Here is a 19298-nt window from a genome sequence, read left to right as displayed (position 1 = left end):
GCGATTTCCTTAGCGAATTTCTATTCAATTCTATATACCTAAAGTAATACAACTTAACAAAACTAATGTTTTTAAAGTAAAATGGTTAATTAAGAGCGAGAAGATAATCTTTTTTATTACAAAGTAAACTTAACTAACTAATTAAAAATTATACGTCTCTGAAAGCTGATGTTAAGACATTTTCTTCTTCATTTTAATTTTTTAGGAGATCTTTAAAATATAAACAAAAAATATATTTGCAATTATAGATGTACAATTTATTATGGCTAAATTAAACATGATGATTAGATAAAAATAATAATAGCTAATAATATATCAATATTTTAATAGAATTTTTTAAAATTATTATATTTCATACACATAGATATAAAATATTTGCAATTTAAAGATTTTAACATTTTTGTGTATACTGTATATATTTTCTAAATAAAATATCATTACTAATTTTACATACACTTCAATTCAACGTTCTTATTTAACTGTATTTATTTGAATGTTTTGATAAATAAATTAAACAAAAATAATTAACTATCTGCGTAAAACAAAAACAGTTATAAAAAAATATGTTATCCAATTTAGTATAAAAATCTCTAAAGTGGATAATGAAATAAAAAAAAAATTATACAAAAATCGAACATTTCGTGATGTAATTTACCAACTTATTACAAAATCACTTAGTAAAAATTACGTCATAGTAGAGCACATTCGTGCATATTTACAATTGAAGAGTTCAATATTAAAACCTAGTTACACTAAAAATATTAATAAAAACAAATAGTTTTCACAAATTAATATATTTACAAAAATATTTCGTCAATAAGCTTTTTGTCGATCACTCTATGGGGCTTGGGTCGGGACTGCTTCTTCCTCCGTCTGTAGAGTCGCGCGTTGAGAGGATACAGAGCAGGAGAGAGCGAACACCTCACATTGAACCACCAGTCACACGATGCCACGCCTTGCGAAAACACTGTGCCGTTCGGACAAAGGAAGGATGCTTGACGTCCATCAATATCACAGTAGTGCCAGGCTGAAATGTGTTAAAAATATATTTAGAATAAGGGTTGCTTTTGTGTATGATATATTTGAATATTAAATTATCTTTTATTCTTTCTTTGGTCAAAAAAACCTAATTATATAAAATTAGGTTTGAAAGGTTTTTATATAATTATTAATTATATATATTATATAAAAACCTTTCAATTTTAAATATTGACTACATGTTTAATATAGATATCTCAAAAATATAATTATATTAAAAATCTGTAAAGACATAGAAATTCCTATAGTTAATCATATTTATTTCTATTCTGTTGTTTTTGGTAATTGTTTATAAGGTATATTTTTTGTATGAATTTTCTTGTAAAAGAATAATGTGTAATACCTACACTCGATTACTGCCTATTATATAAAAAAATAAATCGTGTACATATATACGTGTAAATTTAATATAGGTATAGTATTTACTAGCGGCCCGCTCGCGGTTACACCCGCGTGAACTATGCTATTATTAATTTCTATCTCCATGACTACGTCCTAGTGACGTCTATGCAAAATTTGAGACTCCCAGCATTTGTAGTAACGAAATTTCATACAAACTTTCGACCCCAAAAACAACCCCTTAGAAATCGAATATTGCAAATTCCCGTCTTAGCGAGCACCTACGTCCTATAAGTAAATCCTATGCAAAATTTGAGATTTCTAGCACTGGTAGTTTCTGAGATTTCGTGATGAGTGAGTGACCTTTCGATTTTATATATATAGATAGATAAGTACTTCAAAGTCCTTTCTAAAAATATATTTAAGTACCATCTAATGCAATAAATTATAAATTAAATATGATATATTAGCCTTAAATATATGTCAAAAATATGTTTCATATTATTAAGACCATCCGTCACATTTACCTTGTATACATTTAGTGGTATTTACGACATTTCAAACGACCGGATACTATCCTTTTATATCATATTTGCTTATATTTACAGCTGAGACATCTCTAAGAAATAAAGGCATGTGGCACACTAAAAGCGAAACTCAAGAACGTAAAACTTCAGTATTGATAGACTCGCACACATATTGTTTTTTAAGCACTTCTGACCTCTCTACAGATAGTTTACTTTCCGATTGCTTCTTTTTAGTTCTAAAAGGTTGCTCTATTACGAAATTATACACGATACAAACATTACCATAAAATAAACATAAAATTTAACGCTTGGTTCTTCCTCATAAAGAAGACTTGTTTTGTAATTTTTGTCATTCGTTCTCCTATCGCTTCCTCGTTTATATCTTTAATTGGTAAATTAACTCGTACTCGTATTTTTTTAATTAATTAAAATATCAATATTAATTTAACGAAATCATCATAAAAAAGTGAACCAACTATTAATAAGTTCAATTAGAATTTTGAAGATGAAGATGAAGAAATTGAATTAAGAAGTTCAATAATAATTTGTTAAAGTTTTATTTTTGCGCTTATAATGTATCATCTTAAGATAATTATACGTTTATATTTTTTTACAAGCATCCCATTAAAGTTTAAAAGGATCTCACGATATCTCTCTAACTGCTTGTGATTAATGCTTCCGTGATTCTTTATATTAAATAGTTAACCTTAGTGTATAAAGGCAATCCCACACCCTAATCATCTTGAAGTACGCAAGGCCATATTTCAAATTAGGAGTTGACTAAAAGGTTTTATTAAAGAATGGAATAAGGTACATTACTCATATACTTCCAAATATTTTAGTTAGGTATAAATTCGTGATAGATATGTTAGTTTTTAATTACTTATATCATTTTTACCTATTCATTCTTTTCTTTACAAAGTTCATAATAATTTCTACATTTAGTTAAGACAGAGAGAATATGAATGGAGAATGGTTTATGGAGAAGAAAAACATTGCACTTATTTTACGTGTATTATATTCCATATAAAATCAATTAATAAACTAGCGTGAGCTAAATTTAATATGCTAAATTATAATCGTGACATTACATTTCGCTTAAAATATGAACTACTTCTTTTTATGGCGGTAATATGTCAAGGTTGATCGTTAATTTATTTTTAATGATCTGACCTACGTCAATTTATCATTCTGACTAGAAAACATTTGTTCACACGAGTTGTTATTAAAATGAGACCAACATATAAATTAAAAATAATAGTATGGTAATAAAAATACCTTGACAACGTGTTTCCATATCTGCAAAGAAGCCTGGATATGCTTGCTCATCACAATAGAAATTAGTATAGGGAACAGCTCCTAAAATTGGGTAGTCAGTGCCGGGCTTACCTGAAATGTTAATATTGCATAATATTAAATCAAAGTAATACAGGTATACTATATCTAAAAAAAAACAATATATATGTAGATGAAGCAAAAGATAAAGAGTACTAAATATTAAGGAAGCTTTACCAAAATGCAATGGTGAAAACTGCATCTAAACCGGTTAAGCCGCTTCCGAGATGAGCGTGCACAAACGCACAGACAAACAAACAAAAAAAATCAAAAATTTCGTGTATGTACTGTATTACATTGGTAAAATAAATTGATATTCTCATATAATTATCTTCTATATACGGACAATTTTATTAAATGTATAGATATGGATAAGATCTATTAATATGTTTTAAATCTGTTAGGCATTCTCATAAATTAAAAAAAATAAAACTTAGCTAATACATAGTATGTCAATTTTCACCTTTTGCTTATATTATAATATCGGAAATAATATTTTTGAATGTCATTTTGGTGTTAATTATTAAAATCGTACCATTTAGCATATATGTAAAATTATTTGACCTTATAACAATAAGGATGTGTATCTTGACATAACCTTCGTTACGTAAACATTTGTATGGGAAGATATTTTATTGTTATATAAATTTAACATTTTGTTAAACATTTATGTATAAAAAATATTTTCTTTTACTTTTTCGTTTTTTCATCGGATTTTTGCAGGCTAGACAGAAAATGTATATTTTTAACTTTTAAGACGTTTTGATCATAGTTGTCCTACAATGCATGTTTTTCAATAACTTCTTTGCCATTCTCTGTGTAATTTTAAAAAAATAACAGGTATAGTTTATTCCTCCTAAGTATAGTTTTTTTTTTTTTATAAAAACCAAAATGTATGTAAAGGGGATAACAGAGAACATCGATCATGGTTAACTGTGAACTCCTATTAGTTTCGAAATTAAACGGCATATGGAAGGACAATAGACAGACAGACGTGACGAATCTATAATGGTTCCATTTTTGCGGAACTTTAAAAAGAACTTCTATAGAAATAGAGCGCGTTGAAGTCTTTTGTATGAAACATCTTTGGTTTGTGCAAGTCACTAAATTAAATTGTAAAACGTATTCTTACTTCTATATTGCATTCAGTTGTAAATCTTACTATTTTACTGAATAAAATCATCTTAACTGTATATTTTTTTAAATTACAGTTAGTACTTAATTTATATATGTATTTTATTCTGGGCCATAATGAATTCAAAATTGATCTTAATACCTAACACTTTTTTAATTTAAAACTCAGCTTCACATTGTATCCCGCACACAGCAGGGCAGGCAGAGGGAGTCTAGTGTTAAGACACTCCGATCCCCACTTTACCCGAATTCTGGAGGCATTGCGGCGGAACTCATCGCCCTTTGGCTCGACACCAGAGAAAAGAAATGAAAATATAAATTTGAAAATATTTCATTTCCTCGAGTGGGATCGAACCCGCAACCAGTCGATTTTACAGCCATGCTTTGTGCCACTGCGCTACGACTGGCCTCCTCTTTTTTAATGTAATGCATATTACACACATAAGGTGTCTAACTCTCCCTGCGTCTTCGTTCACAATCTTGGAGGTAGTTATCTCAACGACAAGGAAAGTTTATCGCAAAACTACTTTCACTTGACTAAACTATTACTATTGGTTCTCACATTTACAATATACACTACCTGCTTATTTTGTCATAATTTTCATTTATTAGACAATAGAATATTACATATACGGAAGGCTCTTATATGGAAATGTTTTCTTAAATCATTCAGAAAAGCTTCTTTTTTAGATTTTGTGGTAATATATCTCTCATAATTAATAAAAACTGTAAACTGTAAGTGAAATTACTAGTAATTAATGTATTCTGCATTTATATTTATGATATGAACACTATACTAATTCAAAAAACATGCAATCGAGTTACATCAGTTGCTACTACGAGAGATCACCGCTGTAAAAGTAGCCTGCAGCCAGTCTTTCGCCTTTGACCCTCGCTAACTACCAATGAACTGCACTCTCACGAGAGAAATATAATACTCAGGTAACTCAGACATTTTTCTATCATTCTACGTTTCTAGATTTAAATTTTAAAAAAAAGTAAAAAATCTCGCATAATAATTGAAACTTTTATTTATGAGATAATATAACAAACTTGATTTACCTACGTACAATAAGCTGAAGTTTTTTTATAAAAATACATATTTGTTATGTAATTAACAGTGAAGAACAAGAATATCCGATTTTATATTTTACAGGTAGTGAAACGATATTGTGGGCTGCAGTTTGTTTATTTTTAATGACAATTATTAGGAGGTTCCATTGGCATTCAAATGAATATGGATTTGGAGATAGTTTTATTTTATATACTTTGGTGGCATTTCATAAGCACAAATCTAATTAAAAATAATTCTTAAATATTTTTTAATAATAATTCTTATATAATCACATAAAAAAAATGAAGATAAGCAATTGTTAATTAAGTTTTTATCATTAACTCGTTCAAATAGTAATGAATTTCTCTTTGTCAAAGTATACGAAATCGATTCGCCGCAAGACAGTATTGTTTTCGTAACGATATGAATTGCAATCTTTTTCGCCTTTGGTAATATGTGACTAATGATCCAAACAACAGGTATCAATATTACGTAACCCCCTAACGTTCTTTTGTTTGTGCACCAATATTTTTTATTATATAATTTTGTGGAACCGCTCCCGTCTTTAGAAATCGCATAAAGTATTACGAGGTGATGTACCAGTAGCATCTCCTTACTTATCTCTTAAGATATGGAAAATGGATGAAGAGAAGATAAAAATTAGACTAATTAGGTAACAGACATAACTGAAAATGGACTTAGTTAACCTTTTCGTCATAATAATTATTTCGAATTACTATATAGATGGGGGACGACCCCCTTCCAGATGGGCCGACGACATAAAGAGGTTGGCGGGAAGCGGATGGGTCCGAAAAGCTGAGGATCAAGTGTGGTGGCGAGTGTGGTGGGAAGGCCTATGTCGAACAGTGGAAAAAAGATGGCTGTTGATGATGATGATGACTATATAGATTATAAAGTTGGGACTTTAGTTGGGATGTAGCCGAATATAGAATAGGGGCGATAAAATTTCATTTCATGTAAGATGTATAAAAAATATTAAAATATTGAAATTTGACCACCGTCTGCATTGTGTCTTAAAAAAGACCCAACAAACCGTAACTCGAACGAGACTTGACATAAACAAGGTCAAAAGACACGACAAGCTTATGTAACGAAATACAATAAATAATGTGTCAAATTAATGACAATAACTAAATTACAATGTTTAACCCTTTACTGATATTGACATTGAAAAATCTTTGCTGTTATATTAAAAAATGTATTTTTTTTTTCGAAATCCTCGTTGAGGAATAATTATAATTTAACTATTTTCATTTCTTCACTCTAGTTAGGTAAAGCAATGTTTTCCGTCAAAAAGCGGAAAAATACAGTGACCCGTGTTTTTCTAATAGATTCATACAGCCTATTCCGTTAAATACATTAAATAGGTGAAACATAAACTTTACTGATATCAAAAAATTATAGACATATTAGAGTTTGCAACAAAATGCTTTTAAATAAAAACAAAGTGTTGCGAAGTTTCTATAGTAAATGTTATTGACCTTGTCGTGTATGTAGGTATACATAGACAATTGCGAAATCATTTATGTGGTACACAATCTTGAATCTTTCGAGTTCCAACCCTGTCCTAGATGTATAATTTCATGTTTTAATAGAAAGTAAATCATCTACACTTTTAAAAATTCATATTTTTAAGCTTAAAATATTTATTATTAATATATATCAATCAAAATGTTCCAGCTGATTTTAAAATATTATTTTTGTCCTTAACATTAAAAATATTATTAGAATTAACATAATTATTATATATGTAAATTTAAAGTATTAAGTTTTGCGAGAGCATATTTACACATATATCAAAAATAAAACATCAACTCCAAAACTAATAATAGCAAAGACAGGTATGAAACATCTTCAATGATAAAGGCCAGTTTGACTGGATTTCAAATGAGCAGTTTTATAACGTAAACATTATATTTCTTAGGATTTCAAGCGTATTTAAAAACTAGTAGAGCTAACATTTTAAATATATCTAGATGGATTTTTATTTCTTGGATTTTACTACTACTATTTAGATTTTTATTAGATTTAGTAGATAAAAAACGTTATCTTCATCATTATTAATACTTGTTAAGTTAGTGTTGCAACTGGGTTTATAAACGTTATGGCGCAACATGTTGGCTTACATACAATAATATTTGCAACAGACCTTCTACACAGTCACAGTTAAAATTATTAACGCAAAATCAAAATATTATGTTAGTAAATTAGGATGCTTAATATTCGTATTAAAGATTTTTTTAATTATTTAAGTGTGTAAGGTAATCCAAATTGTAAAGAAATAATTTATATACATAATTTTTATTTCAAGCACAAGTCTTTGTAAGAAGCTGATATTAAAGAAAATATTGTCAGATATTAACATTATCAGCAGACCATCGCAATTACCTACTTCATTCATTGCAGAATTATGAGTTTTGGTAGCTTACTCTAGAATAATAGCATAGCAATAAGAATGCATAACCAAACGACATCTCAAGAGGTTATCGTTTAGTTGTTGGATCAAGAACCGGATGCAGAAGGCAGTATTACTTGAAACGGTACGTATTGTGAGGAGGTTCCTGTGGAGGCCTATCCACCGTCCTGAACACTTGTCAGAAGAGTTTTTTTTTTTAATTATTTCTTATATTAATTTATTTTAAAAATGTAAAACTTATTTCTTTTTCAGAATAAAAGCACATGAATATGATGCATAACACAGACAAGTCTTCACACCTACATAAGTAAAGTCTATAAAGAAATAATATATAAAAGCCAAAATATTTCAAAATAATAACTCAGTTGCTTCATAGCGTTTATTACATTCATTCAACATACATTCCTTATACTTAAATTACTTACTAATCAAAGTTATTGATCGTCATTATTGCTTTAATTGTTAACTTTCGTAATTCAATCTTTTTTTAAATATAAAAATACATAGGTATGACATTTTATACATTTTTAAAGTGTAATTCCACACTTAGCAAAAAAATACTATTACCCTAAAATACAGGTTTGTTCCTAGCTAAGGGGGTAGGGGACCATTTTATACTGTGTAACTTGTACAAGCCTCTCTCATGTAACGCTTTGTTGATACATGATTTATTACACGCTAATGGCATTGTTTCCTGTTAAACATTACGTGAGCCAAGGAAATTACTATGACTCTCACGAAGTGTCAATAGACTTTGTTTAAATTGAGTATCTAATATGTTTAGCCCATGTAAGTGTTGGTAAAATTAGAATGGGAAATATATGTATTTATAAAATAATCGATTAATATCGAATAATAATTGAATAATATAATTCATAATAATTTAAAGAAGCAAGCATTTCAATTCGTTTTCCTATTTAAACAGTTACTTATAGTACTGTTTTAGCTTGAAGTAATGTTGATATACTGTGCCACAATAATATCAAGTGAAAAAAATATGAAAACAAAAAGCCAAATTTAATAAAATATATACTTTTTATATACCTGACTAGGTAAAGAAATTATGTGATTATTATAGGACACACATGTACACCTTCGTGTCGACCTCAAGTTTACTGAGAATGTCAGGGTGAATTGCTTAAAAGAGCATTATAGATGCAATATGTACCACTCTGAAAGAGCACAAGATAACTAGTGCTTTACTTGAATACCAGAAAAAGCTATATAGAAGTATGTAGAGTAATAATTTATTTAAGTTTTCGTTAACTACAATAAAAATCAAAATTATTAAATACAATAAAAATAGATAATTTGTTAAATAATATTAAATTAAAAAATAAATGCTTCCTTTTGTTCTTTTGTTATGTTATGTTATGTTATATAAACTATGTCATGGATATTGTTTCTTAAAATATTTTTAAGGCTAAGATAAATAGAAATTGACTATAAACAATAGAATAAATTTTAATAGTCGACCTACATGTAAGTCGCTAACATACGAGTATTGTACACACTGCCAATAAACTACTATAAGCTATTTCCTAATCGCGTAAAGTAGGCACGCAAATTCCTATATAGGTACCTAGCTAGCTAGTTACCGAAGACATGATGCGTTTTCATCACTCATTTAAAAACAGTATTAGTGTTGTAATGAACTTGAAATACTTTTGAAATCCAGTCATTACGATCATTTTGTACGTCATGTTTCGCGATTAATACGATTTGTTTACGTAATATAAGTATGTACGGTGCGTTTGTGAATTACTACAACACTAACGTTTTTTTTTATTATTTCTATTTATTTTTTTATATTATTTTGTATATTACTTATATTATAAATGTATATATAGATTCTCGTCGTCAGTGGCGCAAACGTGCGACTGTGAACGCCACTGTTGTGAATTCAAGCCCACTCGGGGAAAAGAAATATTCAATATTTTGGGGCACATAGTGTCCTAACAGATTTCTTCTACCTATTCTGCTATGTGCGAGATACAAAATGAAATTAGAGAGAAAAAACCGGACAAACGCGAGTCGCACTCGCTTACCGAGAGTTCTGTATAGAAATTGGAGGTCTCGAGCTTTTACTGAAATTCAAGCTTAGCCCAAAGCCTTTTCATCTGATACCTCACTTGAGCTAGCGGCCTAGCCTTAACACCAAACTTTGCCCTCTTTTTGAGGATATTGTTATTAGTTTTCAGATTTTTACTGAACTAGTACTACCTGTAAATAATACCTGTACCAACTTAATTTTCGTATTAGATTAAAGGTACGTTTATTACATTTTTACGGATATTAGATTGTAATACATTTAAAAAATATGTTAAAGATATAACAGGGTAATGACACTAACCATGGCAAATTGTTGAATTTCAATATCGATAACTGATAGCCCTATATGTTTACCCACTTATCGTTTAATGATATTTATAGCAATAATTTAATTTATATTTAATAGATTCTCATAGATTACACAATAAAATTCATTGTTGTTCCCAAAAGAGCACAGTGATTACGTTCATAATAGACAATTGTTAGCACAATTAAGAGCTTAGAAGCCTCGACAGAGCAAGGCTGCGCACGACTCGTACATGCACACGCAGTAACTGTAAGTGCTCACTACTGATATGACCATTATTTTCGGCCCACATGTTACATTTTAATATTTAACCTTCGATATTTTTATACTATACTAGTTTAATCTAAAGATTTAAATGCTTAGACGATACTGCAGACCGCCCGCAGCTTCGCCCGCTTACTATATACGAGTATGTCTGTTTATTTAATAAAGGTAATTACATTCGTATCAATTTGCGGTAAGATATGAATATTATTCCTTATTTCTGTAACGGTTTTAGAAATTAAAAATATGACATATGTCGATCTATAATAAAAAGTAGTAGTCTTATAGGTATTATTACTATTTTCAGTTAGATGACTATTTTTATTAATATATTTTACAGAATTATCGTCGTATTTTTCAATGTAATACAAATAGTTAGAACGCAAATTAAAACAGCATTTTAGATACTTTTTTATATCTTTTGCTAAACTATCAACATTCTTAAAGTCATTTTTCAAATAAAAGGTAGATTATGTTTTTCTGTGATTAAATATAAGGGAAAGATTTTTAAAAGATTTTTTTCTTAAAGATTTTTGTTACGACGATTGTCATACAAAATCCAGCAAAAACGATGCATAAATGCCCGTATCTTTTGATTGCGTTGACGTCGAAGCTGAACTTTTTCTGTGCTTCTAAGGGCCTTAGACCTGGATATTTGATACTAATTCCAACTCGATACCTTCACGTGATCTTGAGATAAATGGTCTAGACAAGCGGTTACACGGGCAAGAAGGTGGTCCAATAAGGGTTCTGTTTTTTCCTTTTGAGATACAGTAAATTCCTCAACACCTCTTCAACACTTTATTTAAATAAAATATCAATATTATATATGTGCTACATTTTATTAAATTCGGTTATGTAGGCGTGAAATCGTAACAAACAGACTGTAGGGGTATTGCACTAGTCTTATTATATTATTTATAAATACGCTATATCAGCAACCTGAATTTATTCGCTACAAATGCAATTGTGAAATTATGTTCCACTATTGTTTTGTAGCGTATAAATAACCAAATTAAATATATAATAAAAGAGTTGAATCTAAGGTCTCGTCTTAGTAACATCGCCATAATACTTGTCGCCCACAAGACAAAGTCATTTTTGCATTTATAATATTAGTATGATTAATAATGAGTTAATATATAAAAGAATGTATAATTGTATTTTTTTATTGTAAATATGGCGTTATCGAAATATTAGGAACCTACTTAAATATTAATCACAATTTCTAAAATTTTACACAGGTTTTCGAGTGAAATATCACTATTTTCTATGGAAAACAAATTTCTACAAAAAAAATTATACTTAACATTACATAACATTATTATGTCTGAAATTCTATGTCTGTAACATGTGGTAAGAAGTGAGATAAGACAGAATTAAATTTTACTAAAATTTAAATATAATTTACCATTCAAAAATAAATAATTTGATTCTAAATTTTTTGCGAGAAATAATATGAATGCCATGGAGGATATCATCTATTAATTAAAATAATATCTAATGTTAAGCAAGGTTATAGTAAAGACTTTTTATACACCAACAAAAATATCTAGTGACTCAGTCAGTTCGTTAGTTACATTATAACTATCTACTGTTAGCAGATAATTTATCCTCCATATAATACGTCTTTAGGTACTTTCCATATTCATCATCATCTCATTTAAAATGTTCTTAGTCATAGAGTTTAATGATAATTAATAATTTTATTATTCAACTAAAATAAATATTAATAGAAACAGAAATAAACATAACATATTATTATTGAACGTGTGTTATTAAATAATTGAACACGAGAAAATGATAAAAATCTTTTAAGTATAACGTTTAACGAGAGATGAATCACAGGTCATGAGAACCTACTTAAATAACGTGGATGTTTCATTTATTTTAAGGTCGATTATTTATAATTTATTGAATAAATAGTAAAACGTATAATGTAAATATTTTTATGGAGTCACAGATATATCTACCTAGATAATAAATATACAAATATGTTTATGTCGAACTGGATTGCTAGATATAGCTAAATTGTATATTATATCAAATTAACATAATAGAATTATTAAAAGTTTATTAAACATACATACATCATACTAAGATTAATCACAATCAATTTTCGCCTTTTGAATAAAAATAGTTTTTAAAACATTTGGATCAGATTTTTATACTTGTCATAAACGTGATAGGGGCCACTCGTGGCGCAGTGGATCAAAAAGTGACGAAGTGAAACAGTGGATCAACGAGAAAGGTTGTGGGTTCGATTCCCACTCGAGATGATTAAATATCTAATATTCCCATTTTCTTCGCTCTGGTGTCGAGGCAAACGACGATTCAAAATGGCCTATAGTCCTATAGTCTATTTGAATAAAGAATATTTTGAATTTGAAACCGCGGTGTTGAGTTCCGCCACTCAACACGCAATGTATCCAGAATTCAGTGGAAAATGGGGAATGGAGTGTCTTGACACTAGGTTCCCTCTCCCTACTCCGCCGTCAATTTTACAATATGAACATTTAGATTTCATGTTATCATTTAATCTTCTAATAGCAATGAGATTACATTTATTTCATACTTTTATTGATGGGATCAGAACGCTTCAACTACGATGATGTAATAGTGTATTGAACAGACGGATGCGATGGTTTTCTCATACTTTAATCATTATATCATAAATGATGAGTAAGGTTTTGTAATTTAGTATGATTTTAGAATAAAACAAACTTAAACATTGTATAAATATATTTAAAACTCTTATTAAAATATATATAAGTACGAGTATATAGTTAGTAAACGATATATAGTTAGTAAAAGTGAAGATGTACTTAATATCAAAATTCAAAACAATTACCAAAGAATTAAAGTTATAGCATCTTATTCCTATCTATGTATCTACTTGAGTCTTACTACATTTATTTAACTATATTAGTAATATTTTTATATGGCTGTTATTATATAATAATATTGTTGAAGATCACCGAGGTAGAGTAATTAAAAAACACTATTTATTTGTCGTACCTATAAAAAAATATTTTAATTTATGTAGTATTCCAATAAAATAAAAAGACACACTAAGGAAACTAATCAATTATGTAAATAGCTCATCGAAACAAAATAATATGTTATTATTATTATTAAATAGATTTTGATACATCTGAACTGGATTTGCGGAAAAAAATAAAGGAAATCTAAAGTTCATAGTGTGACCTCTACGTAAGACGCCGCCACTTATTTAAGCAAAACAGTCGTGAAGTTAATAAATTCTAAATTTTAAATTTAAAGCTTTTTGCGTTGTTTCTAAATATATTAAAATTTTAAGGAATTTTCTTACGTTACTTCTTTTTGTTCTGTAATACAGAATAAATTCTGTATAACGCTTATTTTTCAAAAAAAGAGCCTAAATATTCTCTTGTATTCTTATGGAATAACGGAAACGAAAGGTAACAATCGATTTAGAATATCACGATTTTTTGTATAATTACGGCCGGCCGTGGTTCATTCAACAACTAAAGTAAATTTTACAATATTAGAATAACTTTGCCAAAATCCAAATTGATGTAGATTTCAATTTTCTTGTAAGTGTAAATATAATATACATATATATAACAGATACTGGTAAATCTGTTATAAATAAATAAACAAAACTCTGTTATATAGGACTTCCTAAAGCTCTCGAAGGTGTAAGCAGAAAATAGTTTAAGAATGAATTATCTTCACAAGTTGATAAAAAAAATACTTTTGTCATTGGCGATGATACAAGGATCTTTTTTTAAAATATGTAAATTCTTCTATTCTATAATAATACTACAATTATATTTTCATACTAGTGGACCTGGACGCGGCTACGCCTGCTTGAACTATAAGAATATTTTCGCGTGTTCAGTGTTTCGCGTGTTTCAGTGACATCTCCTTAATTATTTATTAGAATGTTATACAGTAAACTATAATTTCAATCTAGATAAGTGACTGTTACATTTATTTTCATAAGGATAAATGTCAAAATGTCGCGGTAACGGTCGCGTAGCGACGCGACGGTTGTTATTAACATTGCAGAATAAATTGCATGTCAAATTAGAAAGTATTTTAATATATTAGTATATATGTGTAATGTAATGTTATATAGCCTATAGTACTTCTGAAGAATGCAGCTTTCATACAAAACAAAAACATAGTAAATCGGACCAGTAGATCCAGAGATCTTAGCGTTAAAAAAACAAACGAACAAACAAACAAACAAACAAACTCTTCCGCTTTATTATACTAGTATAGATTTACTAATATTATAATAATTATATACCTAGATTTGGATATCGAAATTTATAGATATACACATTATATTCAATTTGACCTTGTTGTGACTAGTATCAATATAAAAAGTATTTTTCAGCTAAAAACGAGGTTCAAAGACACCAAAAACTTGTTCTTTAATTTATGAATCTTGGCAATTAAAATTTTAATAGATAAATAATGTTGCCCTGTTTGATTAGACAAAAAATCTTAATTACATTATATTTTTATTTAAGTCAAAAAAGAGTCCTATGAAGACGTTACTTTTTCATCAACAATAAAAAACATTGGCCTCTTAAAAATTTACAAATTATTCGTACATTTTAATATCTGGTATTTGTTTTTTAAACACGCATACAGGTGTTGAACTTCCTCGAAAATTTAATATATTTTTTTTGTTTTGGATTTGATTTTTCTTTGGACAGTGTGCCGAGTATCTACTCGGGGAATAAAATATTTAATATTTTAATTTTCTTGCCCTGGTAAGAAGCTACAAGCACGGCGTTGAATTCCGCTACTCAACCCGCAATGCCTCGAGAGCTTATCAAAATGTGGGAAATGGATTCTCTTAACACTATGGTCTCTCTGCCTACCCTATATGCGAGATAGAGCGTGAAGACAAAAAAATATTATAAAATCGAAAGGAAATTGAACCACTGCCTACAATCAGACGCTGCTTCCTACACAACCACGTTGCTCAATTATTAATTTATTCTTACCCGGTATGGCCATTCCAAGTTCAAGGTACTCTTTGACAGAAGGGTTAATAAAGGCTATAGGTGCTGGTGCAATGTTAGGTTCAGGTTCTGGCGCATCTAAAGCCTGAGCAGGTTCCCGAACCGCAGCACTGTCGGCTCGTAACCGCTTCACTCGTGTACCATCTCTTGTACAACCTAGAAAAGAAAGTTTTTAAATGTAGGTATATATCGTTACAGGTTATTCTATAGTAGTACACATGGTCAATTTACATTCAAATTGCGATTGTGCTTTAATGCACAAGAATAAAATAATTATAGACTACTTACGTATCTTATCTATCTATCCTATCTTATTTCATAAAAAATATATAATAAAAAAAATACAAAAAGGCTTTACGCTGTGTCCAGCACATGTGAGGGAACCTAGTGTTAGGACACTCCGTTCCCTACTTTCCGCCGATTTCTGGAGGCGTTGTGTGCTGAGTGGCAGAACTCATCGCGACACTTCGCCTTGATACTAGAGCAAAGAAATGGATATATAACTTTAAATACCTACTTAGGTACCTATATGAAATATAATGTACCTACATATTTTAATTAAATAATAACCTTGCTATTTTTTTTCTTATATAACGAACTTCTATGAATATATTCCAGCTAATATGATAATAATTATATGATTTACATAATGAAATCAATCTGCACATGAGTTTTACTTTTACTTAAGATTATGTAAGGAAAAATGTACACAAGAAAATATAATTATAATTCGGTGGAAATATGTATTAATATTTTATTCATAAAATAAAAAATAGTAAGGTTTAATTAAACTTCACTTCTCTCATATTGAAAATAGATAAGGGGTGTCTATATATTATCAAATAAACGGTATACATAATACTATCAAATATTTTAAAATATGTAGTTACATTAAAAATATTATTTTTTTCAATATTTTGAAATATTTTTGTCATGGTTCACTCATAGATATCGCTTGTTTGTGTAGTCACATTGTTTAGGTATATCCATCGCAAAGCTTTACGTACAGCGCTATATATCAACTTTTTACACTACAAAGATATCACCTTTGTTAAGAAATATTTTTAAAACAAAACCTCACCTATTACTGTAAGTAAAGATATGAACACTACAGGTAAAATACGGACTTTTCTTTTATCCATCTTGAAAGTCTATAACAAAGTTAAAGAAAAATCACAAAATCATGATAAATGAAACACTATGTCACTGCGTTGAGGATGGTCACGACAATTTTAAATGAATAATTGACGGTATTCATAAAGGACAGAGTAAAACGCGCGACGAGTCGCCAAGTTACAATTGCGCAAGAGTTCGATACTCGCGTGCTCTTTCGGGGACAGCCAAGCGCGCAATGTTACCTCAGCAATTGACCATACGCTCACATCAAAACTCATACAAATAAAATACAATTAAATTGACCTCTAAACTTTATTGATGAGCAATTATAAATATTATCTGTCAGTGAGGAAATTGATAACCAAAAAATATGTACCTATTCACCATTAAATTACGATGGCAATCTTAATTTATAAGTAATAATACCTACTAACATGAGATACATCTTGTGATAAGAACATAACCGCTGAATTGAGGCCATCGTGTGAGAGTGCCTGACAGCAAGTGTGAGAGTTGTAGATGTAGATTCGATGTTCACTTGGGGGATTATCTTTAGATTTTTCCGATAATTTATCATCAATTTATGAAAAGACAATGAGCGGCGTTAAGTTACTCCACACAACGTCTCGAACTCTGGGAGAACATGGAAAAAGAAGTGTCTTTCAACTGTTATATAATTGCAATAACCTTTGACTTGCATTTTTAAGTTAAAAATAAAATCACTATGTCCGTTCGTCTCGCTAAATGGTCGGCCCGTAGGTCGTCCGAAGTACTTACTTAATTTTAAAGTATTTTCTAAAAGTCAAATTTAATAGTCCTGCATCATGGCACCACATTAAAAAGCTGTTAAAATCCTTTTGTAGCAATTTTGTGGCTTTATCTGGATCATTACTAGCAGCTAGCAGACATGTCTTCCTCCTGGCATTAATCCCGGCTATTGCCAGAGTCTGCCCTCCTACTCAACCTACTCCACTTTGCACGGTCTTTTGCGTCCTCGGTGGTTAGACCATTGGCTCTCATGTCCTGCATCACGACATCCAGCCAGCGCTTCCTTGGGCGTCCAGGAGGTCTCACTCCAGGGACTGATATAGCAAGGCACTTGCATCCGACATATTTCTTAGGCTGGCGCGTAACGTGGCCAAACCATTTCAGACGACGCTCTTGGAGCTTATCCGCTACGTCACGGACCCCAAGACTACCTCGAATGAATGTGTTGCGTATGCGGTCAGCAGTGGCGGACTAAGGGGGGGGGCGACGGGGGCGGTCCGCCCCGGGCCTCGGGTCCAGGGGGGCCTCCAAATGGTGCAAATTCCCTTGATGAAATCCTAAATAAGCCCTTGAAAAAACGCATAGTATCTACTTAGGAGGAAGTTTGAGGTTGGAGGGGGCCTCCAATAAACAAATAAGTACAGGGATTAGTGCAGCCTGTAACGGTAGTTTACATTATATTAATTAAATTTCTTTTATCTTTCTTATGTCCATTTAATTTGCATGTGGTTCCAGTTTCGTAGTTTTTTACTTCAAGTTCCTAGGGCCTCCAGACCGACGTCATTTTATAAAAGTTTGCGTACTCACTAACCTGAAAGTGGGGCCCTTCCAGAAGTAGCGCAAAATAAAGGTACATTTTGATCTGGGAGGATGATTGAGCTATCAGATTGGTTTGGGTGCTTATAAGGGGTTTTAAAATAGTCCATAAATAATATATGTAAAATTATAGCGTAATTTTTCAAAGTGGTTTTGGAAGTCAAATGGCAGTTGCTCCATTTAAAAACCGCCATCCGCCGCTAATATGAAACGCAACAACGTGTCAAGTACGAACACTGCTTAAAACGCTAGTACCCAGACAGAAACTCCGCTTTGCAACGTGGAATATTGGCTCTCTAACCGGACGATGCAGAGAACTCGCAGATGAACTTATAAGACTTCGGGACCAGTGTGCTTTCCTCCAGGAAGCTTGCTGGAAGGGCAATAAGCCTCGCAATAACGGACCGGGTTACCGCCTTATATACACCGGATCACCCTCAGGTAAAAATTGTGTGGCAGTAGTTCTTTCTGAAGAGCTTTAGAACTGGCTTCTTGAAGCTGATGGTCGCTGCAATAGTTTGATGCGTATAAGGGTGCTGATTGAAGGCGTAATTACAATTAAATCAGTGCCTATGCGCCGCAGGCCGGCTGTAGCGTGTCCAAAAAAGAGTCATTCTGAAAGCAGAATGAAGAGGTTCTACTTGCTATACCGTCTACGGAAATGGTTGTTTGTTGTTGGGGAAGACTTGAACAGTCAGTAAGGCTGCTGAGCCGTATGAACATGTTCACGGAGGATTTAGATACGGACTTCGTAATATAGAGGGAGAAAATATTCTGAGAACCTATATTGCGTGTAGCTGTTGGCAGTAAACCCTCAGCACGGGATTAATGCCAAGAAGAAGTAGAAGTATACGTATTTTATCCCAATATTAAACAATCTTTAGGACGTCTGGCAAGAGTAAAGCCTACATAAAGGGTTATAATAATCAAAAATATATTTAAATACGAGCGTTTTTACTTTAACGTAGGTAAGCGTGTACCTTAAATTGGCGCTATCTTTGAAAGGGCCTCACTTTCAAGTTAGTAAGTACGCATACACTCTTACCTACTTATTAGACTAGTAATCTTCAAAATTTCAGCTTTACTA

The 19298-nt window shown here is 30.7% G+C and overlaps 1 protein-coding gene across 1 annotated transcript; it reads right to left on the bottom strand.

Moving 5' to 3' along the window:
- Positions 1 to 778: 778 nt before the first annotated feature.
- Positions 779 to 16878, bottom strand: LOC146539995 (uncharacterized). Its single transcript, XM_085207817.1, has 4 exons — positions 16593 to 16878; positions 15494 to 15667; positions 3183 to 3293; positions 779 to 1027 (listed from the first exon to the last, which is right to left on the bottom strand). Exons 1-4 carry the CDS (start codon positions 16651 to 16653, stop codon positions 798 to 800), a joined length of 576 nt encoding a protein of 191 aa, XP_085063943.1. The 5' UTR covers positions 16654 to 16878; the 3' UTR covers positions 779 to 797.
- Between the last annotated feature and the right edge of the window lie 2420 nt (positions 16879 to 19298).

Source organism: Heliconius melpomene, chromosome 3, assembly GCF_056956725.1.
Source record: "Heliconius melpomene rosina isolate 202511_hmr_F chromosome 3, ASM5695672v1, whole genome shotgun sequence".
NCBI lineage: Eukaryota > Metazoa > Arthropoda > Insecta > Lepidoptera > Nymphalidae > Heliconius > Heliconius melpomene.
Note: the sequence above shows the minus strand (reverse complement) of the source record. Positions and strands in the feature narration are given on the sequence as shown.

Coding starts and splice junctions, on each gene's coding strand:
- LOC146539995 (XM_085207817.1), bottom strand. CDS start 16,653: ATGGATAAAAGAAAAGTCCGTATTTTACCTGTAGTGTTCATATCTTTA. Junction 15,668..16,592: donor ATCTTTACTTACAGTAATAG/GTGAGGTTTTGT, acceptor TTTCTTTTCTAG/GTTGTACAAGAGATGGTACA. Junction 3,294..15,493: donor ACTTGGAATGGCCATACCGG/GTAAGAATAAAT, acceptor TTAACATTTCAG/GTAAGCCCGGCACTGACTAC.